General features: G+C 48.6%; 1 protein-coding gene across 4 annotated transcripts in view; it reads left to right on the forward strand.

Moving 5' to 3' along the window:
* Positions 1–1,272: 1,272 nt before the first annotated feature.
* Positions 1,273–19,773, forward strand: part of CHST10 (carbohydrate sulfotransferase 10) — a 29,431-nt gene continuing 10,930 nt past the window's right edge. Inside the window, exons 1-6 of one of the 4 annotated variants that reach the window (XM_044772983.2) lie at positions 1,292–1,431; positions 3,325–3,431; positions 6,622–6,822; positions 11,601–11,708; positions 12,255–12,386; positions 19,099–19,190. In XM_044772983.2, the coding sequence (XP_044628918.1) occupies positions 11,666–11,708; positions 12,255–12,386; positions 19,099–19,190 (267 nt within the window). In that variant the 5' untranslated portion in view covers positions 1,292–1,431; positions 3,325–3,431; positions 6,622–6,822; positions 11,601–11,665. Of the gene's footprint in view, positions 1,432–3,324; positions 3,432–6,621; positions 6,823–11,600; positions 11,713–12,254; positions 12,387–19,098; positions 19,191–19,773 lie in introns of those variants that run through there. The other 3 variants (XM_044772982.2, XM_070511621.1, XM_070511622.1) reach the window with 3 other exon arrangements.

A 19,773-nucleotide genomic window follows, 5' to 3' on the forward strand; every position in this document is an offset into this window, starting at 1 on the left:
ATCCCCACTTTATAGATGAGGAAATTGGGGCACAGAGAGATGACAGAACTTGACAGGGTCACCATCTATACGTGATGGAATAAGGATTTGGACCCATGAGGTCTAATTCCCAGAGCTTGAGCCCTTAAATCCTGCATAATATTCTATGTCAAATCTAAGCTCCAAATTTAGTTATCGTGCTTCTCCCATGGATGTGTGTCCACTCAGATCCTCAAGGAGAAGGCAAATGTTTGTCAACCACAGCACCCAAAGAAACAGCTCCATAAATATTGGAACGAGCGACCAGCAGGCCAGGTAAACCACCTGGCCATCTTGAACCATGGAGGTTAGTAATCCTGTTAAAAGTGAAATCCTGTTAAAAGTGGTGAGCCCCAACAATATTATACTTTACTCATTAACGAGGGAACCAACAGGGGAGACCAAAAAAAGCTGGTTCTTTGAAAGCCTGACAAAACTTTTATGTGCGCATGTGTGTGTGTGTACACACATATCTATATTACTCTGTTTGCTAAAGAGATATAGATAGTCAGCAAACATGTAGGTTAGATCAAAAGAAAACTAGTTTACTTTCTCCAGGGCAATAAAACGCCTAACACCTTTGGGATTGACTTCTCTACCAGGCTCTAAAATCCTAACGCTTTATCCACTTTTGCAGGTTAAGAAGTTACAACTCCATAGGGTTAAGAAGTTAAACTGTTAGGGCCTATAGCAGTTCATGAATCAACTACACCTTTACAAGGAAGTTACATCCCCCAGGCTGTCAGCCGACGGCGGCTCTGTAAAGAATAGGTCCTGCTTTTCGTAGGTAGGCTGATTAGAAAATCCTGGGAGAAATCCCAAACTTAAGCAATTTTGCCTTTCCCCAGGTTCGGATTTTTTTCCCCCTTTTTTCCGAGTTTGAGACTGGTTTTCGTTCCCAAACACCAAACCGGTTCTCTGGTTGGAGACCTGGCGGCATTCGGTTTGGCCGCACGCGTCTCTAACATCCTGGGATGTAATACGGTTTCAGGAGGAGGAAGGGAGGCGCGAGGACCCGGCGCGGGACCGGGCGGCGGCGACGCGCCGGGGAGACGGGGTCCTGCGGGACTGGCGGCGCGCGCGGGCGGGGCCGGTGGCGGGGCCGCGCACAGCCGGGCGGCGGCGCGCACGGAGGGGCCGGCGGGGCCGCGTGGGGCGGCGGCGGCGGCCTCGCCCCCCGGATCGGGCCTCGCGCGCCGGCTTCCTCCTTCCGGCGCCGCCGCCGCCACATCCCGGGCCGGGCGGGCTGCGGGCAGGCGCGGAGGCCGCCGGGCGGGGCGAGCCTCCCGCGCTCCCGGGACGGAGGGCCCCCGCGCGCTTCGCCCTGAGGCCCGCGAGGCCCGAGCCGAGCTTCGCCCCAGGGCCGCGCGCGGAGGGCCCCGAGGAGCCCAGCCAGCTCCGGCTCCGCCGAGGGTGAGCTCGGGGACGGGCAGGGGAGGTGGGTTTCATGGGGACCCGCACCCACACCCCACCCTGGGTGGACGGGAAAACGGGGTGAACCGGTTTTCATTGCGACCGACGTCCCAGTGTGTTTTGGCGACTTGAGGACCTCCCTAGTTCGTGGGATTAATGGGAAGAACCTTCATCACGTTAATTATGCAATGAGGCAGCGTCCTGGCTGCGGGATGCTGTGATCAGTGGAATTATTGCTACCCGGCGATCTATAATTCACTTCTTTCATCCTTGGCTGAGAATTTGCATTTTTAATTGGGACGGAAAGAGGAAGAAAATGTTCCCCTGGGGTGCAGGGGGCATGCAGAGAGAGAAAGAGAGGGCAGGGAAGAAGGAACATGTGCAGGCTTTCCTAAGCGCCCAGTTAGGCACGTCTTCCTTGGTGGATGAGAGGAGAAGGGGTGGTTGGAAATGCATGTTTCCTGCCAGATCGGCTCCGGAGTGCTCTCAGCTCTGATGCTGACAATGAGAGGCCTGTCAGAAGTTGGAGGTTGAGGCATAAATTTCTGCACTTCTGGCTGGAAGGATGAACTAGGTTTTCCAAAAGCTGTCGTTTTTGTTTTCCAGGCCTGCTAAAGGCAGGAAAGGGCTGGGCAGTGAATAGAAAGCAGTGCGGCCAGGTTCTGGTTAGCTAAACGGGAGGACTGTCATAAAGGGTTTTTTGTTTGAAACACCCAAAGTCTGGGGCTTTGGGCCATAGAGAGTTGGGTATTGGTCAGTTTTAGCTGCGAGAGTGAGAAATTTCTCAGACGTTCTTAAAATCAGGCAGCTCAGTTTAGCTCCCACATGCTGGTCTCCAACACCTACTTATTCTCTCTTTTCAACGACTGGGTTAAAAAGAAAAGACACAGAGAGAAACAGTCTTCTCCCTTTTCTCCCATCGTAATTAGGGCATAGTCCATCGTGGGTCAAAGCTGGAATTTCACGATGGAAAGAAAAATGTTTCCATCTTTGCTTTGAGAATCTCAAAGAAATACCTGAGAGAAAAATTCTTTCCTTCTCTGGAATGAAAACTGGAGTGCCTTGCGAAGAAAGGAAAGAATGAGTAAATATCCTAGGCAATTTGCAGTTATATTCAGATTACTTTTCAAATGCTTGAGGTCGTATAATAAAAAGGTGGGGGAAAGCCAGAAATGCAAACAGACGAGAGAGGTGAATGCAGGACCTTAGAGATTGCAGAAGCCAAGACACAGGTCTGGAACAATCTAGATGTGAGTACATAAAGCTTAATCTTTTGATCTACATAACATGGAATTGCTTTTAATTTTAGTATTGCGTTAATAAGAGTGAAGGGAAGCGCAGCTGAACTGTGCTACGTCCCAGGCAGCTTGGGCTGTATTGTGTGTTAAATAAGTTGTATGTTTATTTTGCCAGCTAACTCTTTTAAACCTGTAATCTTGCCAGTTCTGTAAGTTTGACTTGTTTCCAGTTATTTATTCACTGTACGACATTTGGCTAGAATTTGCCAGGTTGTTAAGGCTTGAAGAAATGCAAAACCCGGAGAACATCTTGCATTGGCAGATCATCTTATACAGAAATGCTTTACCCAATATCAAACATGTAAAACAGGTGTAATAGGATTTGGTTATTTTTGCTACATAAAATATTTCATTTTTCACACTAAGTTACAGGGAAGAGTCTTTTAAACAGCTCGCTCTTTTGGTACATTTAGAGTATTTATTCTTTTGCCAATAAATCTAAGTATAACCCACTTCTATAAGAGACCTATTGTGCAAAATATACTTGAATACTCAGAGTGGTTAACTGTTTCTCAAGTATAAACCAAGTCACGTTCAGTAAGTTGATTTGATAACTTTTAATGGTGCTTTTTGTTTTTTTGGTTGTTCTGTACAGTGACAGGAGGAACCGAGAACCTCAGACAAGGCAAATACTGCAAGACATGTGCACCCCAGGCCTCAGAAGGCCCGTGAAGAAGAACGTCAGCTCACTGGCTGCCTGAGGTCTGTGTCATTAGTATTCTCACTACCTCCTATCTTGCTTGTATGGAGATTTTAGGAAACTTAAAACTTAAGTAGGAGTATGTGCAGATATACTTAGAAACGCTTTCTTAGATGTCGTAATCAGAGCACCCTCTCAGGCTGAGAATTAGGAGAGTTTAGTGCCTGCTGAGAGCGGCGCCCGGCCCGCAGCAGCCCCTTCCAGCCCCTTCCAGGCGTGTGCTCTTTCTGATTCTCACTCAGGAGCCTCTGTCTTAACCTCAGGGACGTGCCTTCCCTGAGCAGTTAGGAATGTGCTTTCATGCCGCTGACTGAGGATCATCAGTCATTCTAAGATTGTAACTACAAGTTAAGACGACAGCAGAATAGACAAAGGAAATTTCTGAGTGTCGATCGAGAGAACCCCTTACTGTGAATTTAAAAATCGCAGTGACAATAATAGAACTTTATAAATTGTATAAATTGATATGCAATGGTTTGTTTTATTAAGTTGTAATTTAATTGTCTCATTGATTGGGTAATACATTTTAGATCAAAATCACAAGGTGTGAAGGGTTGACTGTGGAATGTCCCCACTGCCCCAGCCCTGCTCTCTGGTTCCCGTCTTCCCCCTCTTAGTCCTCCTGGGGTTACCAGTTCCTTGTGCCTTACCAGATTTTTTCTGTGAAGTTTCCTTCAGTGTCAGGGTGTGTTTTCAAAGAGTGTTTTAAAAACTGAACACTAGACGTGTGATCCGCTCCCTGGGCAGTGTGTGTGAGGGAGGGGGAAGCCAGGGGGTTCCATCTCAGTAAAGGGCCACTGATGGGACTCTTATCTGGGCACTTCCGTGTCATCTTGCTCACTCTGTGAGAGGGACACTGGCCACCTTGCTGCTCTTGGGATCCTGGGACCCAGACCAAGCTCTTCACCCTGGTGGCTGCTTGATTTATTCCCTCGCTCTATTCTCTGTCTTCTCAACCCGCCCCCGCCCCCTCCAGAGGCCTTCCCTCTAACCCTGACGCTCCTTCGTTATTAACCCTGGCACTCAGCGCCTGCCTGGTGGAATGGTAGACGTTATGTTTGCCTATGGCCTATCTGCCCCTATTAGGACCAGGCACCAGGAGCTCAGGGACTGTTACTGTGTCCCCAGGGCCTAGAAGAGCTCCTGGCTCAGAGTGGGCACTTGGTAAACATTGCTGAATGAATGACATTTGGAAAAAAGCTGGGGTTTTTGTTTTGTTTCATCTCATCTCCTTTCTCTGTCTCTATCTAGTTGTCTGTCCTTCTTTCTCCTTCACATTCAAGGAGATAAGTGAATATTACTGCTCACTTACCATCACTGATGTCCGCAGACCCCCTCTTTTATTTTATTTACTTACATATTCTTTTTTAATTCCCTTTCCTCAATCTCATCTCCCATCCCCCACCTCATAAATCACTGGAAAGGTCATTCTTTTCTTTCTCCCTATATGTTTTTGTAGAACATGTATTTTTGGTTTCAGTGCCTGCATTTTTAATTTACAGAAATGGCACTGTGTCATAATCTCATTCTATTTTTACTTTATTTCTTTTGCATCACAGCTTTGAGATTTAACCGTGTTGCTGTGTGCACATCTAGACCACTTGCTTTTTTTTGATTTAAACTCTGTTTTAAACAGAGTTAAGTGGTCTTATTACAGGACTTTTCAGGACCTTTTAGAGGTGACTGTGCCTAGTAAAAGAAGAAGGAGGTGGGAGTCAGGATTTTCCACACAAATTCAGAAACGCTGTGTGCTTTTTGGATGACAATTCAAACACGGGGGAAAGAGCTCAGGCAGCAATGTTATTGGCAGCTGAGCAAAATGGATTTACAGGCATCTTTTGGAAAATGCAGGGGAGGGAGAATTTGCACCGAAAGATGGTAATAGGACCAAACCTGTTGCTAGTAATTACAAGCATGTGAAATGTGTGCTCTCTTTCTTTTGTATTAGAGACAGAGAAAAACTGATTGGGGTTTCTTGTAGGTTCAGCTAAGGTCTCGCTTCCCTGACCCTGCTTTGCCCACATGTTCTTAAGTTCCTTAACCAGCAGTTCTGCCTCGTGGGTTTTCAAGGAGCCTGACCCTGGCCTTCCCGCCATCCTGACATGTGAAAATCCCACTTAATGACCGGAGGTGGGAAAGCTCTGAAGACAAATGTGCTGACTCCTGGGGGCTGGGGGGCCCTGTTCCGGGCAGCACACCCTGACCACAGGGAGCTGAGGCACACTCAGGTTTGCTACCATTAGCTACAAGAGGCACTTGGGGAGTTGTCTTGGCTCCTTGAACAAAGGAGAGTTAATTACAGAAAATGTCAGGCCTTTTAAAGGCCATTTGTCACTGGGCTACAGGGAGAGCAGTGGCCCTTGGCAGAGCCATGGAAGAAAGGACTATTGATGTCAGGCCCCAATCTCTCTGCAGACAGAAATAGTGAGCCCTGGGGTGTCATGCTTGGGCAGGAGACAAACCCCACGGAGAATTTGTGTGTTTCAGGGAACAATGCAGGTAGTGGGGCAGGCTTAGAGGAATTGGGGCTAAGCGAATTTGGAATGCCTTCCTTTTTGTTTAAAAAAAATAAGACAGATTATTATGCTTTTTCCAAGGTCAGACCAAATCCTAATTTGGTCTAGTTACCTATAGATGTGAGGACTGGATAAGAGAGTAAAAGGGAACAGCAGTGGAGGTCTTTGATTCCACTTAAACTTCTTTAAGCTGTTTTTTCAGAGCATCAATAGACTCTGGTTGACAGATTCTCTTTTGCTACCAATTTTTCTTCTTATACTGGAAGGAGGTAGTGAGAGAATGGCTATTATGTTAGAATGCCTAGAATCTGCATTTTAACAAGATCCCCAGGGATTCCTGTGGGCGGTAAAAGTTGAGAAAGGCTAGAGGCGTGGACCAGCAGTTCTCAGTCCTGGCTGCTCATTAGAATCCTGGGCAGAGCTTTTAAAACATGCCCCGGATCCATTTCCAGAGATTTGTGTTGTCTTGCCTCTGGTGTTCTTGGGGCCCAGGGCATTGCTATATATTTTAAAAGCTCCCCAGGTGATTCTAATGTTCCCAGGGCTGGGAACCACCATTCGGCAGATATCTAGATTCAGAATGCATGTAACCTCAAAGAAAGACACCCCACAGCCAACCCTACTCTTTAGGAGTCCTAAAACCCCCAACCCTGTCAGACAGTGTGGATCTTACTAGGTCGTTCGCTGGTTTTGGAGACCTGGATGCTGAGCTGGTGACGTGGAGCATTGAGCTGGGCGCTCCTGCTCCACCGATGGAAATGACCTTGAGACTGGGGAATTGCCCAGTGGACGGTGTGCTGTATGTCTTTGCCTCTGCTGCCAGAGAAATAGCTTCAAAATGTAAATCCGATCACGACACCAGCATCACTCTTCTCAGGTAAAACTCCCGTCGATGGCTTTCTGTTGCCCACAAGGTGAAGGCCAGGTTCCGTACCAGCTCTCTGAGGCCCCGCATTGTCTGACCGCATCTGCTTTGCTTGTCTCTGATGGCGCTCTGGAGACTGCAGCCGCAGGGGTCTTCCTGTAGTTACTCAGGGCCCCTGGCTTGTTTCCACCTACCCCTGCCCCAGAACCCTGACCCTTCACCTCCTTAGGTAACTGCTGTCCCTGACCCCTCCGCCCGGGTCCTGTCCCCTTGTATTTTCCTCTGGCAGCGCCGTGTCGCTCTCCCTCCTCCCCCTTCTGGGACAGATTCTTTGGTGCGTATGTGTCTCTCCGTTAGACTGTAGGCTCCAGGAGGACATGGACTGTGTGTGCATCTGTGTTTGGCTTGAGACTGACTCAGTCTTGTATCCTTGGCACCTATTTTTTTGGGTGAATGCATACACCTTTTCATGATGACCTTGGCGAATCATCAGTTTTAGGTTATTTTGTCCTTAAAAGTACATGCAGGTATACATCTGCTCATGTTTGATTGTTGTATGTTGTCAGCTGTAGGGGTATTGGACCAGAGTGGGGGTGGGTTCTGAGAGGACCAGGCTTCTGTCTTACTGGCTCTGGGTGGCTCACATACATGCCACTTGGAGAACAAGTCCACATTTATCTAGATTTTTAACCTGCTTGCTTTGACAGCTTTTTCACTTGAGTCTGTGTATAATTTGTGAATTTTCTTGCTGTGGAACACAAGAAAAAAAAATTAAGTGCTTAAAAACCGTGCATCTCTTCACCCCAGGCCTTCCTGCCAGCGTGAGCCTCCCTAGAAAGCATCCGTGCATAAGGCAGCGTGTCCTGGCCCGGCCTGGGTGAGCGCGCCTCCCCGCCTTCCCCAGTCTGCCCTGCCTTTCTCTGGGCCGGAGGACACCTTCCCACACCCATGCTCCCGCTCATATCAGAGGAGTCGTATTTGATGTAAACGTGTAATAGCCTGGATGGAGGGGACCTCTGCAGAGGGAGGGCCTCCAACCTTGTGTGTAACACTTTCTTTCCTTGGAAAACTCAAGTACAGCAAAACTATAGAGCCAAGTGTCTGTAAACAGGTGTTTACTATACTGTATGTTGTAAATATTAAATCCTTTTTTTAAACTAAATAACAACTAAGAAGACAAAGATGTATTTACTAAATATTCAGATACATATTGACCTTGTCCGTTCCCCACGTTTTTCCTGGCTGGAGGGGTATTTGCCGTCCTTTCCCACACTGTGCAAAGCGGTCAGGAGACTGCAGTTGGTGGTAGTCAGGTAGAAAAAACTAAACAGCAGAAATAAAAACACCACGGTCATGGACGTAGGTGGCGTTTCCTATTTTTCATTGGTTTTTATTGTAAAATGGATGCATGCTTATGGCAAAAGTTTTTTTAAAATACAAAATTGTACAAAGTAAAAAAATGGCTCTACTCATGCTCTAAAGATTTTATTCTGTGCATTACATCCATGTGTTTTTGCCTGTGGATAATCACATAGGACCACATGTATATGATTTTTAACAGGTAAGATCCTACATTCAGTTCTGCAGCTTACCTTTTTGTTTACTAATATATCTTAATGCTTTAGATCTAGGCAATTAGTTTGCCTTTCAGCAGAGAGTTTTATTTATAGTTAAAAAAAATTTATTTTGGACTCTGCCATGATTTCTTAACCCCAGTCAGTATGTTTAATGTTGTACGTCTATTCAAATGCATGTAAGTGCCGTGATTTATAAAACATAATTGCGTTTTCAAGTAATACTGAAGTCCTAGTAGCTTTTGGTTGTTTTCTAGTCTCAGTTATCGGATGTTAAGCATTTATCTACTCTCATAGGAGACTGGAGAAATATTTTGAGGTTGAAATGGGGCCTCATACCTTAAAGAGTTTAGAAACTCCCGGGTAAAGGATTGGGCAAGGTGTCTTCTGAAGTACCTTTCAGCTCCCCTGAGTTCTCCTAAGTTCCTTGGTTGACATAATCCTTCAGGACATAACAATTGCAGCCTTACTGTGTGACCATTTGGTCCTGGTGTACTCACAGGAGCTCACCTTCTCAGGGAGGCAGACAGTAAACGCCCAAAGCATTCAGGCTGCGGTGGGAGCACTGGAGGAAGTGAAATGAGATGCGGTAACGGAGAGCGGCTTTGGGGGCGCCGACAGGGTGTGGATCAGGGAGAGCCCAGTGTTCCCGTGCTGTGCCGACCTGGCATTTACAGAAGCCCAGTGGCCAGGAGAGAGATCCCTCCCAGGCTCCCTGAGCGCGGGCCTTCACCCTGACGCCTGCAGGCTCTGTGGCACGGGGGGCATCAGCAGGCCTCAGTCTGGTCTTGGTGGCTGTACTCAAGATACTGGCGAGGGCCTGTGGCTTTATACTCTGCTTTAAAAGAACATATTTGGCAGGGGCTAGGGTTTATGCTCCCTAGCTTTCCAAATCTGCAGCCCCCATCAGAGTGCCCATGTGTCCTGCGCGCCACCCCTGCCCAGTCCAGGTGGGCCGTGGAGGAGAGGAGGGGCAGGTGGGAACCTGGCAGACCTCCCTTCTCCCGACCCCGCTGCAGTGGCTGGGCTTGGAAGGGGTCAGGTTCTCTAGGCATCTTAGTTTACTAGGAGTTTGGCAGAAGTCACTTCAGAAGTTGAGCTTTTCTAAAATAAAATTCCCATTTGAAAGAAGACAGTGGGTGACGTATAGTAAGTTGTGGACGAGGTACTTTGGCAGACTCTGTCTCATCGGGCCCTCACAGCACACTGATGGGTATGCAGGTGGCTGTTGTATTCTTATAGGTGAGAGCTCCCCAGCTGGGAAAGGAAGAGAATAGACAGCGCCCACCCCGGCCTGCAGGGAAGAAGTGAAGGGCTCCTGACTTTAAATGAAAATCCAAGACTTAGGCACGCAGGCGAGGCTTCTCACTTTTCAATTAGCCCAGATGGAGAAATCCTACCTGGGAGCCACCTGGCTTTCTGGAGAGCAGGTGACGTGATCCTCATTTTCATGAAAGGCTATTGATTGATTATCTTCCACTTTTATCTAGAGGTGAGCTCGGTGGGCAGACTCAGATCCCTTCAGCAGACTAGTTCCCATGGGAAAGAGGAGATCCTTGAACCATAAGCACCTCCTGAGTGCTGGCCTGATGCCAGGGAGGGGGCTCCTGGGCCAGAAGCCCAGCAGGCTTGAGCAGAGCAGGCCGCCGAGAGTGGCCGTACCAGAGGGTTCTGCTCCCGGCCCTGCAGAGTGAGCATGCCTGCGTGCGTGAGGGAGCAGACCCCTTGTCCACGTTCACTTGTCTGAGCTAAGTGTGGCTTGCAGGCCCCAGGCCGCTCAGAACCTTGGTCTCTAATCTTCCTGAGAACTGGTGCCCAGGAACCAAGGCCCATCTGTCTGGAAGCAGGCCACCCTCCTGGTACTGTCTCCTTTCTCTCTGCTTGCTGCCCAACCCACACTGGCCCCTCCGCCCTCTGTTAGAAAAGGCCTGCAGCTGGCGTTTCTCAGTGCAGCTCCCCGCTGTGACCCACAGGGACCCCTCCGAGTGTTGCCGTCTTGGAGGGTCAGGTCTGGGGAGCCCTGCACCCTCTGGCACAGTCTATGCCTTGCTTGTCTCTAGAAGAGAAGGGTTAGTTGCTGGAGTCGCCTGCGATGGCAGTACCGCCTTTTCCTCTCCTCTTGGGGCAGACCAGGCTGTCGTGTTAATTTCTGGCCACTGCACTTAGAAAGGTACACGTGGATTAAATTGGAAAGTCACAAAGGATGCTGAGGCACGGGTTGATCTGTGTTTATAGGGGATCTGCCCCAGGCCGGGTGGGTACTGGTCCTTTTATGTGCATTCTCTCATTTAATCCTCATGGCCACCCCGGGAGGAGGGCCTGGTATTAGGGCAGGGAAGTCAAGGCTTCGAGGGGTTAAGTGACTTGCTGAGTCACGGAGCTGGTGTGTGGTGGAGCCACCCAGGGCTCTCTGCTTTGTGCAGCTGCCTCAGGTGAGGAAGGGCAGGAGCAGAAAGGGAGGCTCGGCTGGGGCAGCCCGCTGGCGTCTGGCGGTTAAAGCGGGATTGTTGTTCTCCTTGTTGGGTCGTGTCGCCAAATCAAATGCAGGACACCAGTTAAGTCTGGAATTCAGAGAGACAACAAATAGCTTCTTTTAGTAAATGTATACCCCATGTAGTATTGGGACATACTTATACTAAAAAATTGTTTATTATTTATCTGCAATTCAAACTTAACTGGGTGTCCTGTATTTTTATTTAATTTGACAACCCTACTTGGGAACCCCAGGAAACACACTGGGGCTAATGTGTGGGCCCACGAGGATGACAGAAGGTGGCTCATGAACCACCCTGTAAAGGTACAGGCCGCATGGCAGGTGGTGAGCTCCCCATGGCAGTGTGTATTCAGGTGTAGGCTGGATAACCACCTGGTGGAGGGAGCTCGGGTTTCAGATGCCTGGTCCCAGTGAGATTGTTGAGACAAGGAGGAGAGTTGATGACCTGGGTCGTCGCTGAGCTCTGTCCCTTCCAGCGTTCAGAAGCTCTCTGAAATCCTTTGCCGTCAGCACTGTGCTTAGAGGACTGGCCCTCCCTGCAGCCCAGGAGTGACGGATGCCCCGGTCAGCTGGTGGAAGCCAGCCCCGCCCGGCAGGGTCTCTTGAAGTGGTTTGGTTTGGCTTGAAGAAGCACTGTGTTAAAGGTGAAATGAAACACACTTTTTTGTCTCTCCTGCCAAGAATTGAGTGCGACTCCCTGGTTCTTTATGTGTCCCCTGCAGCAGAGTGTGACTTCTGTGATCCACTGAGGACTGACGTGCTCTGCATCACTCCGGGCAGTGATAGCATGAAACACAGCCACCCCCAAGGTTCCACCCAGGCCCTTGCAGGCAAGTGAATGGAGACGCAGAAGCTCCCGTGTTCGTTCTTTACTGCTTTAGAGATTCTCTAGGTGTGGCCACATCCCAGCGAATCAGGATTTTAAACGCAGCCTTCTCGTCGTTGCCTCAGAACGGTGTCTGCGCCCTGTGAATTCTGCGCAGCAAAGGTCTAGCCTTTGGCAGGCCGCCCCCTGCCCACCTGCTTCCAGGCCCTGCTGGGTGCCGGCTACTAGGAACACGTTCTGATGTTAGCCTGGGCCAGAAAGGAGCCAGGAGGACAGATCTGAGGAAGTAAAATCTTATCATGTATTCCAAAAACAAGTAGAAATGGCTGCTTTAAATTTGATTTAATTGTCAAATCCATAAATTAATATTACTAATTAAAAATAAAATGTTAAGTTAAATACTGAGTCAAAATACACATTGAATCAGCAAAAAAAAAAAAAATTTAAATATTCATATTGCTTCTCTTAATTGAAATCCCCTGTTCTTTTGACTGCCTTTTGTTTAACTGGTTCATCTGTAAGCAGCAGAGGCATTTTGCTTGTTTTCCAGGAAGAATCACTGAATGGCTGACCTTTGACAACATGCACCACCAGTGGCTTCTGTTGGCCGCATGCTTTTGGGTGATTTTCATGTTCATGGTGGCTAGCAAATTCATCACATTGACCTTTAAAGACCCCGAAGGTGGGTATGCTTCCTCGTGGAATGGATTTTGGCTAATCTAGACCTTGCTGTGATATTGTTCCTAGGTATATCCACACATGGCCTTTGTCACAGAAGGCAAAGGACTTTAATGCTGGAAGTGACCTCAGAGGTCATGGTGTGCAAATCCCTCACGTAACAGAGGTGTGAGAGGCGAGGTGGAAGGGGATGGAAGGGTCTTCCCCAGCACCTCCCCTGGGGTGGGCGGAACGTGCTTTCCTTGTGGGCTTCTTTGGTGGCCTCCCAGCAGAATCAGGCATCAAGGCGGCTCGCAGGCTCTGGGTCTGGGAATTCGCCTGCTCCGTGTCATCGTGAGATGCTGCCATGATTGATTAGCGTACCCGGTGCCAGCAGGTGCTGTACACTGGCGGCCACCTGTTTGGAAGTGACCTTCAGTGACTTCCACCGGAAGAAAGGTGATTTAAATATCTGTATGTCAGGTTGTCTCTGAAGATTTTTTAACTCTCCTTGACTTGGTTTCGGCATTCAGATGAGGGCGTATAAAGAGCTCCAAGCCCGGCTTCCGAAGAGCTGGTTCTAGTTCATGCCCCTGACTTTCGCTTCCCTGGAACGTAGTGTTGTTTCTGCAGAATGGGCATCTGAGTACTGTGAAGTGTGGGGTACACCTAAGGAGGTGCAGGGATGGTCATCTTGAACTGCAAGGCCACTCCTTTCAGTGGCGTAGTGAGGCAAGGTACATAGGAGATGTTGAAAAGGCTCATGAGCAGCTTGGGCCAGCCCTAGTGGCCTAGTGGTTAAGTTGGGCACACTCCGTTTTGGTGGTCTGGGTTTGATTCCCAGGCATGAGCCTGCACCACTCGTCTGTCAGTGGCCCTGCTGTGGCGGCAGCTCACATACATAGAGGAAGATCGGCAGCAGATGTTAGCTCAGGGCAAATCTTCCTAAGCAAAAAAAGGCTCATGAACAGCTTTAGATTTGCCTGACACCACCTGCCTGATAGGGACGATGCCTGTGAACGTGGGTGCGCACAGCACTTTAGTCTGCATAGCACTCTGCACTTTCTCCTGCAGGTGCAGCCTTTCGGAAAGGGAGATTAGAAAGTATCCATTCCAGCAGTTTCCTGATTTACTCCTGGCAGCTGCACAACCTGTGCCACCTGTGTGACCAGCAGGCTACAGGCTCCGCTGCACCCCAGAGAGTTCCTGGGTGTCCCTGCTGTGCTGGTGGTCCCTGATGCCTCACCCCTGCCCCGTCCTCTCTGTCTCCTGCCCTGTCTGTAGAGGAACAGCAAGGTTGGAAGGCAGATCTGCAGGCCAAAGAGGGAAGCCCTGAAATTAGCCCCAGGGGCTGGTTCTCAGCTTGTTTCGTTTCAGTAAGTTCTCAGGCCCTTAGTGCTCAGGCCCCAACTGGCTGTCATCACAAGTCCCACCCTCATCTTCCAGGAACCCTCCTGAGAACTGAGAGGTTTTCACAGCCTCCAGAAGGTAGTGTTAGACGTGCAGGTGTCTGGGGTACCAGGAGCGTTACAGAGCAATCGGGGAGCATCACAGATAATCAAGGGCCGAATGTTGGAGGGTTGTTGAGTTGAGACGAAGATCTCAGCTTGACAGTTTGGACATTTCTCCAGCTGCTCCGGCACAGCTACATGCTACCTGTGATGGAGATCCCTGTTAAGCATTAGAGCAGTGGTTCTCACCCCTGTGACACTTGGGAATCACTGGGGGGCTTTGTAAACCTTCTGCTGCTTGGGCCCACCTGGAGACCAAGTGCATTAGGGTCTCTAGCAGTGGGTCCCAGTGAGAAGCACAGACGTAGAACGCAGCTGGGAAACTGAAGGAGAAGCGGGGCTGCTGAGAGCCTGAAGTCGATATTACCAGGAGCCCACACGCTTTACTCCTGATTCCCTCAAATGTCACCCCTGGTAGGGAGGGCACTTAAAGGAAAGTCATGAGGTTAAATTAGGGTTTATTTTGTTTAAAAAAGTAGTAGTATATGTAATACATTTTATGAGACTTCCACTAAAAATAATGAAATAAGAGGTGTGCCTTTGCCTTGTGATGTCCTCTGGCAGAATAGGTTCTAAAGGACGCCTCGTTCCTCGGTGGCTCTGATCAGTGAGGGGCCCTTCTGCTGTGATGTGGCCAGTTTCATGCTGAACCTTTTCAGAAAAGTGTAGAAGCTCTAGAGAGTTTTGTGAAGGGAGCAAAAACTTAAAGGGACAGGAGGTAAACCTGCAGAGGAGGATGCCGGGCTGTAGGAGTTTATACCTGGAGGAAAGCCCTGTGGCCGTCCTGGGTGCTGCTCCCCACGTGCCCGGCCCTTTCCGCAAGTGGCAATTCCTCGCGCCCTTTGATGTTGTCTGTGGTCGCTGTAGTCGGTGGATGGGAGCGCGGTGGTAGGGCCACTTTGTCAGGAGCGTTGGTGCTGGTGGACACGTGGCCCCACTCCTCTTTTGCCACCTGCGGGAAACATGGAGAGCTGCCCAGGGTGGGTCACCGTGGAGGTGATGTTGGCCTCACAGAGTGTGGTGAACTTAGAGTGAGAACCCTTTGTTTCGGGCCCAAAACATAACCCAGCGCATCTTGACCACACAGGATCTTATCTACCTGTCCCTAAGTACCTGGTTAGCATCACAAAGATGGATGTCCGTTGGCTGAGTTCTGAATGAAGGAGGTGAGCTTGCTCGCAGGGTGTCCTGCTGGTCTGGATGACAAGCAGGCGTCTGGCACCCACAAGAAGTTAAACACAGCCTCCCTGGAGGCCGTCAGAGAGGGCCTGGGCCGGGTGGCTCAGGCGTCGCTGCCCCTCCAGGGCTGTGGTTTGGTGGGTACGGTCACGTAGGCTTAGGGGAGGCAGTCAGTGCCTCCCCCATGGATCCTGGAGCTGTACAGGAAAGCGAAAGAGGTTTGTAAACGCGTGGCCATAAGAGCTGTTCTCAGGTGTTGGAATTTGTTTCACTCGTGTTTGCAGTGTTTTTGCTTTTGAACCAAAAGCCCATTGTAAAGTATCATCATGAGGAAATAAGTGACAACACAGTGGTGTCCTATGCGATGAATTGCATTTCCTGGAAAGCGGATAGCAAATCCTCGCTCTCAGTGTTCGGGGAGCTGGTTGTAACTGGGTGTCTGTGGGGCTGCTCCTTCTGGCTCTGTCTCCTGGGAAATGGGGCTCCGTTCCAGAATCCCACTCAGTGGACACGCGCATTTGCTTTTGACCTTCCTGTTCTCAATGCTTTGCCCACCACTTGAGCTGATGGGAAGAGCAGTCTTGTCTTGAGCTGCTGTTTAAAGCGGTGCTTACCTTGTTCTTAAAAATGGTTTTCTGGTCACTCAGCTCAGCATTGAAGTCACGGTGATAGTTGTGGCAATGACACATCCTTGGTTGACAAATGTCAGCGTTATATTGAACTAGAATCAGGTGTTATCATAGGGAAATAAATCCCGTTCAGTAATTGGAATTCTGTGGCATGGAATGTTAAGACTTGAAATAAAAAATGGCGTCCTTGTGAATCTGGTGTGTGTGTGGAGACACTGGTTTTCTTCTTACTTCTCTTTGACTCCTTTTCCAGCCTTTTGCCTCGACTCAGCCCCTCACCTTGGCTGTAAATCCTTAAGGGCAGAGCCCCTGACTCGAATGTCTCTGCACACCCTCTGCCCAGCGTGTGGTGAGGGTGATGCTGGGCCGCTGACGCACAGTGTGAAGAGGCAGATGCGTGGGTGTGATCACTTCTGGAAAAACAAGGCAGTACATCCTTGGCCAACTTAAAGACATGTTGTAAAACAATAGAATGATGCCTATAACAAAAGTGAGCTAATACAAAACCAGATGTAAATTGTGTTATCAGTTTTGTTTGACTCTAGTTGAATCAGGACCGAGGGGAGTAGAGGAGCAAATGCCAGGAAGTTTAAAATCATAAAAATGTTAAAAATTGTGGATGATCGACCGGTGTGTGTGGCATTGGAGTGTGAGGTGTTCCACAGCTTCCACAGCCTGTTCTGTGTGCTGCAGAGTGTGTGAGAGAGGTTGCTTTTCAAAAATTCATTGATTAAGTCAATTGTTTAGAATTCAGAATACATTGTGCTCTGTAAAATGTCAAGGAAGCTTAGGGTTCTGCGAAACCCATTCAGCCTGTGGCAGAGCTGAGCGCCACAGTGCTACTACAGTTGTCGTTGTTTTTGGAGCACAAAGTGACCCGACGAAGGGGAGTGTGAATTGATTACTGTGTCAGTGCTCAAAGATGACAAGGACGCGCAGGAGGCAGAGGGCTGGGCCCGGGTCTCTCAGCCCTCGAGTGCGTGCAGGAGCTGTGGGAGCTGAGGGCACTAGCGCTTTTCTCTATTTTTACACCTTATGTAATATTCTTTGTCCTCATTGCAGGTACAGAACAGCTCCTGTGCACAGCTCTGGTCAGGATTGCATTTAAACTCAAACATAGAAAAGGAAAAAAGATTTTAGTGGCATTCATAAAGGTGTGTGGCGGGGAGATTTCTGTTGGAGTCCGATAACTGAGAGGTGTCAGAGATGGGGAGGTGGGATTGTCATTCTTGTCAGAGCACTTGTGAGGGGTTTTTGTCCTCCCCCTGCAGGAGGGCCTCACGCCACAGGAGCTTGCTAGGCAGTGCCGCGCTCGGGGGGGGTCCGTTCTGGGGGATGTTTAACAGCCAGACTGGGGCAGGACAGGGCTGCAGTAGAGTGTGGAAAGTGTTGGTGTTAATAACCCAGGAGGAGTGGGTTTTGATTTTTTTTTAAAGCAAAGTGTGCCTTTGTTTATGTTTTCTTATGCTGATTTTTATGCTTTTATTTGATATTTGCTTTTTCTTTCTAATTATTTATTAGGCTTTGCAAAATTCTGAAAGCAAATGTTTCTTTGGTTGTGAAGATCTGAACATTAACTTCAAGTTCTACCCCAAAGTTTTCCCCCAAATCACTTTGTTGTAAATTATTACCCTGGACTAGCATTTTTTTTCCCCCTGGGGTGAGGAAGATTGGCCCTGAGCAAACATCTGTTGCCAATCTTCCTTTTTTCGCTTGAGGAAGATTGTTGCTGAGCTAACATCTGTTGCCAGTCTTCCTCTTTTTTGTTTTTCTCCCCAAAGCCCCAGTACATAGTTGTATATCCTAGTTGTACGTCCTTCTAATTCTTCTTTGTCGGATGCCACCTCAGCATGGCTTGATGAGCGGTGTGTAGGTCTGCACCCAGGATCCGAACCAGTGAACCCTGGGCTGCCGAAGCAGAGCGTGTGAACTTAACCACTGTGCCCCTGGGCCAGCCCCTCTCTAGTCTTACTTCAGTTCCCATGAATTTCTAAGTAATGTGTAATCACTAACTTGACTGCTAACTTGGCTTTGTTTTTAATTAAGCTTTTAATTTTGAGATAGAGTCATATGCAATTGTAAGAAATAACAGAGAGTTCTGTGTACCTTTTACTCAGTTTAACCCAACAGGTAACATGTTGCAAAACCACAGCGCAGAATCACAACCAGGATATTGACGTTGATACAGTCAGGATGCAGAACTTCTCCATCACCACCAGGATCCCTGTGTTGCCCTTTTATGGCCACACCTACCTCCTTCTTCCCATCCTCCACACCTGCCCCTCCTCCCTGGGCAACCACTGATCTGTTCTCCTTTCCATAATTTTGTCATTTCAATAATCTTATATACAGTACGTGACCTTTTGGGACTGGCTGTTTTTATTCACTGTAGTCCCCTGGAGCTTCATCCGATTTACTGTGTTTATCAGTAGTTTGTTCCTTTTTATTGCTGAGTAGTATTCCATTGTATGGATGTACCACCATTTGTTTAACCTGCCCCTGTTGGAGGACAGCTGGGTTGTTTTTAGTTTGAGGCTATTACAAATGAAGCTGCCACAAAATCTGTGTGCAGATTTTTGTGTGAACAGAAATTGTCATTTCTCTGCCCAGGAGTGTAATTGCTGGGTTGCTTGGTAGTTGCATGCTTAGTTTTTTAAGAAACTACCAAACCGTTTTCCAGAGTTGCTGTACCTTTTTACATTATCAGCAGCTTTGGATGAGTGATTCAGTTTCTCTGCATCCTCGCTAGCATTTGGAGTTTTCGCTATTTTTTATTTTAGCCATTTTGATAGATGTGTAGTGGTTTCTCATCTGTGGTTTTAATTTTCATTTGCCTGATGGCTAATGATACTGCACAGCCTTCGTGTGGTTATTTACCACCTGTAGATCCTTTTCAGTGAAATATCTGTTCATGTCTTTTGCCCATTTTCTAATTGAATTGTCTATTTTTTTTTACTGTTGAGTTTTGAGAGTTCTTTGCATATTCTCGATACTAGTCTTTTGTCAGATGTGTCGTCTGCAAATACTTTCTCCCATCTGTGGCTTGTCTTTCCATCCTCTTCACAGGGTCTTTTGCAGAGCAAAAGTTTTAAATTTTGATGAGATTGGGTTTATCAATTTTTCCAAAGATTTTCTCCTGTTTTTTATAGCTTTATGTTTTACATTTAAGTGCTGGTCCACTTTGAGTTCGATCTTGAATAAAGTGTGAGGTTTGGGTCAAGGCTCCGTTTGGGGTCTGTAGGGGTGCAGTTGAGCACCGTTTGTTGGAAGGACTCTCCCCGCTGAACTGCTTTTGCACCTTTGTCGGATGTCAGTCGGGCGTATTCGTGCGGGTCTCCCTCTGGGGCCTCTGTTCCATACTGCTGATCTGTGTGTCTGCTGCTCCATGAGAAGACGTTTTAACCTCTCTGTCTCCTAGCATACAGCGCCAGACAGGAGCTTCTGTTCCTGACAGCCGTGCCAGACGCGGGGAAGTTGCCAGGAGAAAAGCACTTTCCTGAGGAACTGAAGGTGGGCACAGCAAGACCGAGGGCACTGTCCCCTCTGACCTGGTCAGCAGAGGAGCAGGGCAGCCTCTCCTGGTTGTTACCTGTGGTGTCTCCCACCTGCTCCCCGCTCCTGCCCCAGTGGGTCCCCCTTTGTGTGGGAACTGGCCTTCCTCTGTCCGTGCTGTCATCTCATCAGCTGGTTTCCACTTGCCATCACGTTCTGCTTTAAAGTTGCTGCTTCTGCACGTTTCTGCTCATCTTTTTACTTCTCTTTGGGGGAGGCGCGGTCACATCTGTTTTTATGTTCCTCACAGTGCTGTGTATATCATGGGTGCTCTGTACATGTTGACTGAGTTAAATTCCTGAGCAGCTGAGAACGATCCTTGCCAGGGGGATGGAGGGTGGTAGGCAAGGGCAGGAGAAAACCAAGGGAGTGGGAAAAGCTTTCTGGCCTCGAATCATGGAATCTTAGAGTTAGAAGGGGTCCTGGACAGAAGAGCAGCTAATCCAGCCTCTGAACAGTATGGCTGAGAGAACTGAGTTCTGGAGAATGGCCGATCATCCCAAATCGTGTGGGCGTTGGCGGCGGAGCGGGCGACTGTGGC

The sequence above is a fragment of the Equus asinus genome, chromosome 6, assembly GCF_041296235.1.
Source record: "Equus asinus isolate D_3611 breed Donkey chromosome 6, EquAss-T2T_v2, whole genome shotgun sequence".
Lineage (NCBI taxonomy): Eukaryota > Metazoa > Chordata > Mammalia > Perissodactyla > Equidae > Equus > Equus asinus.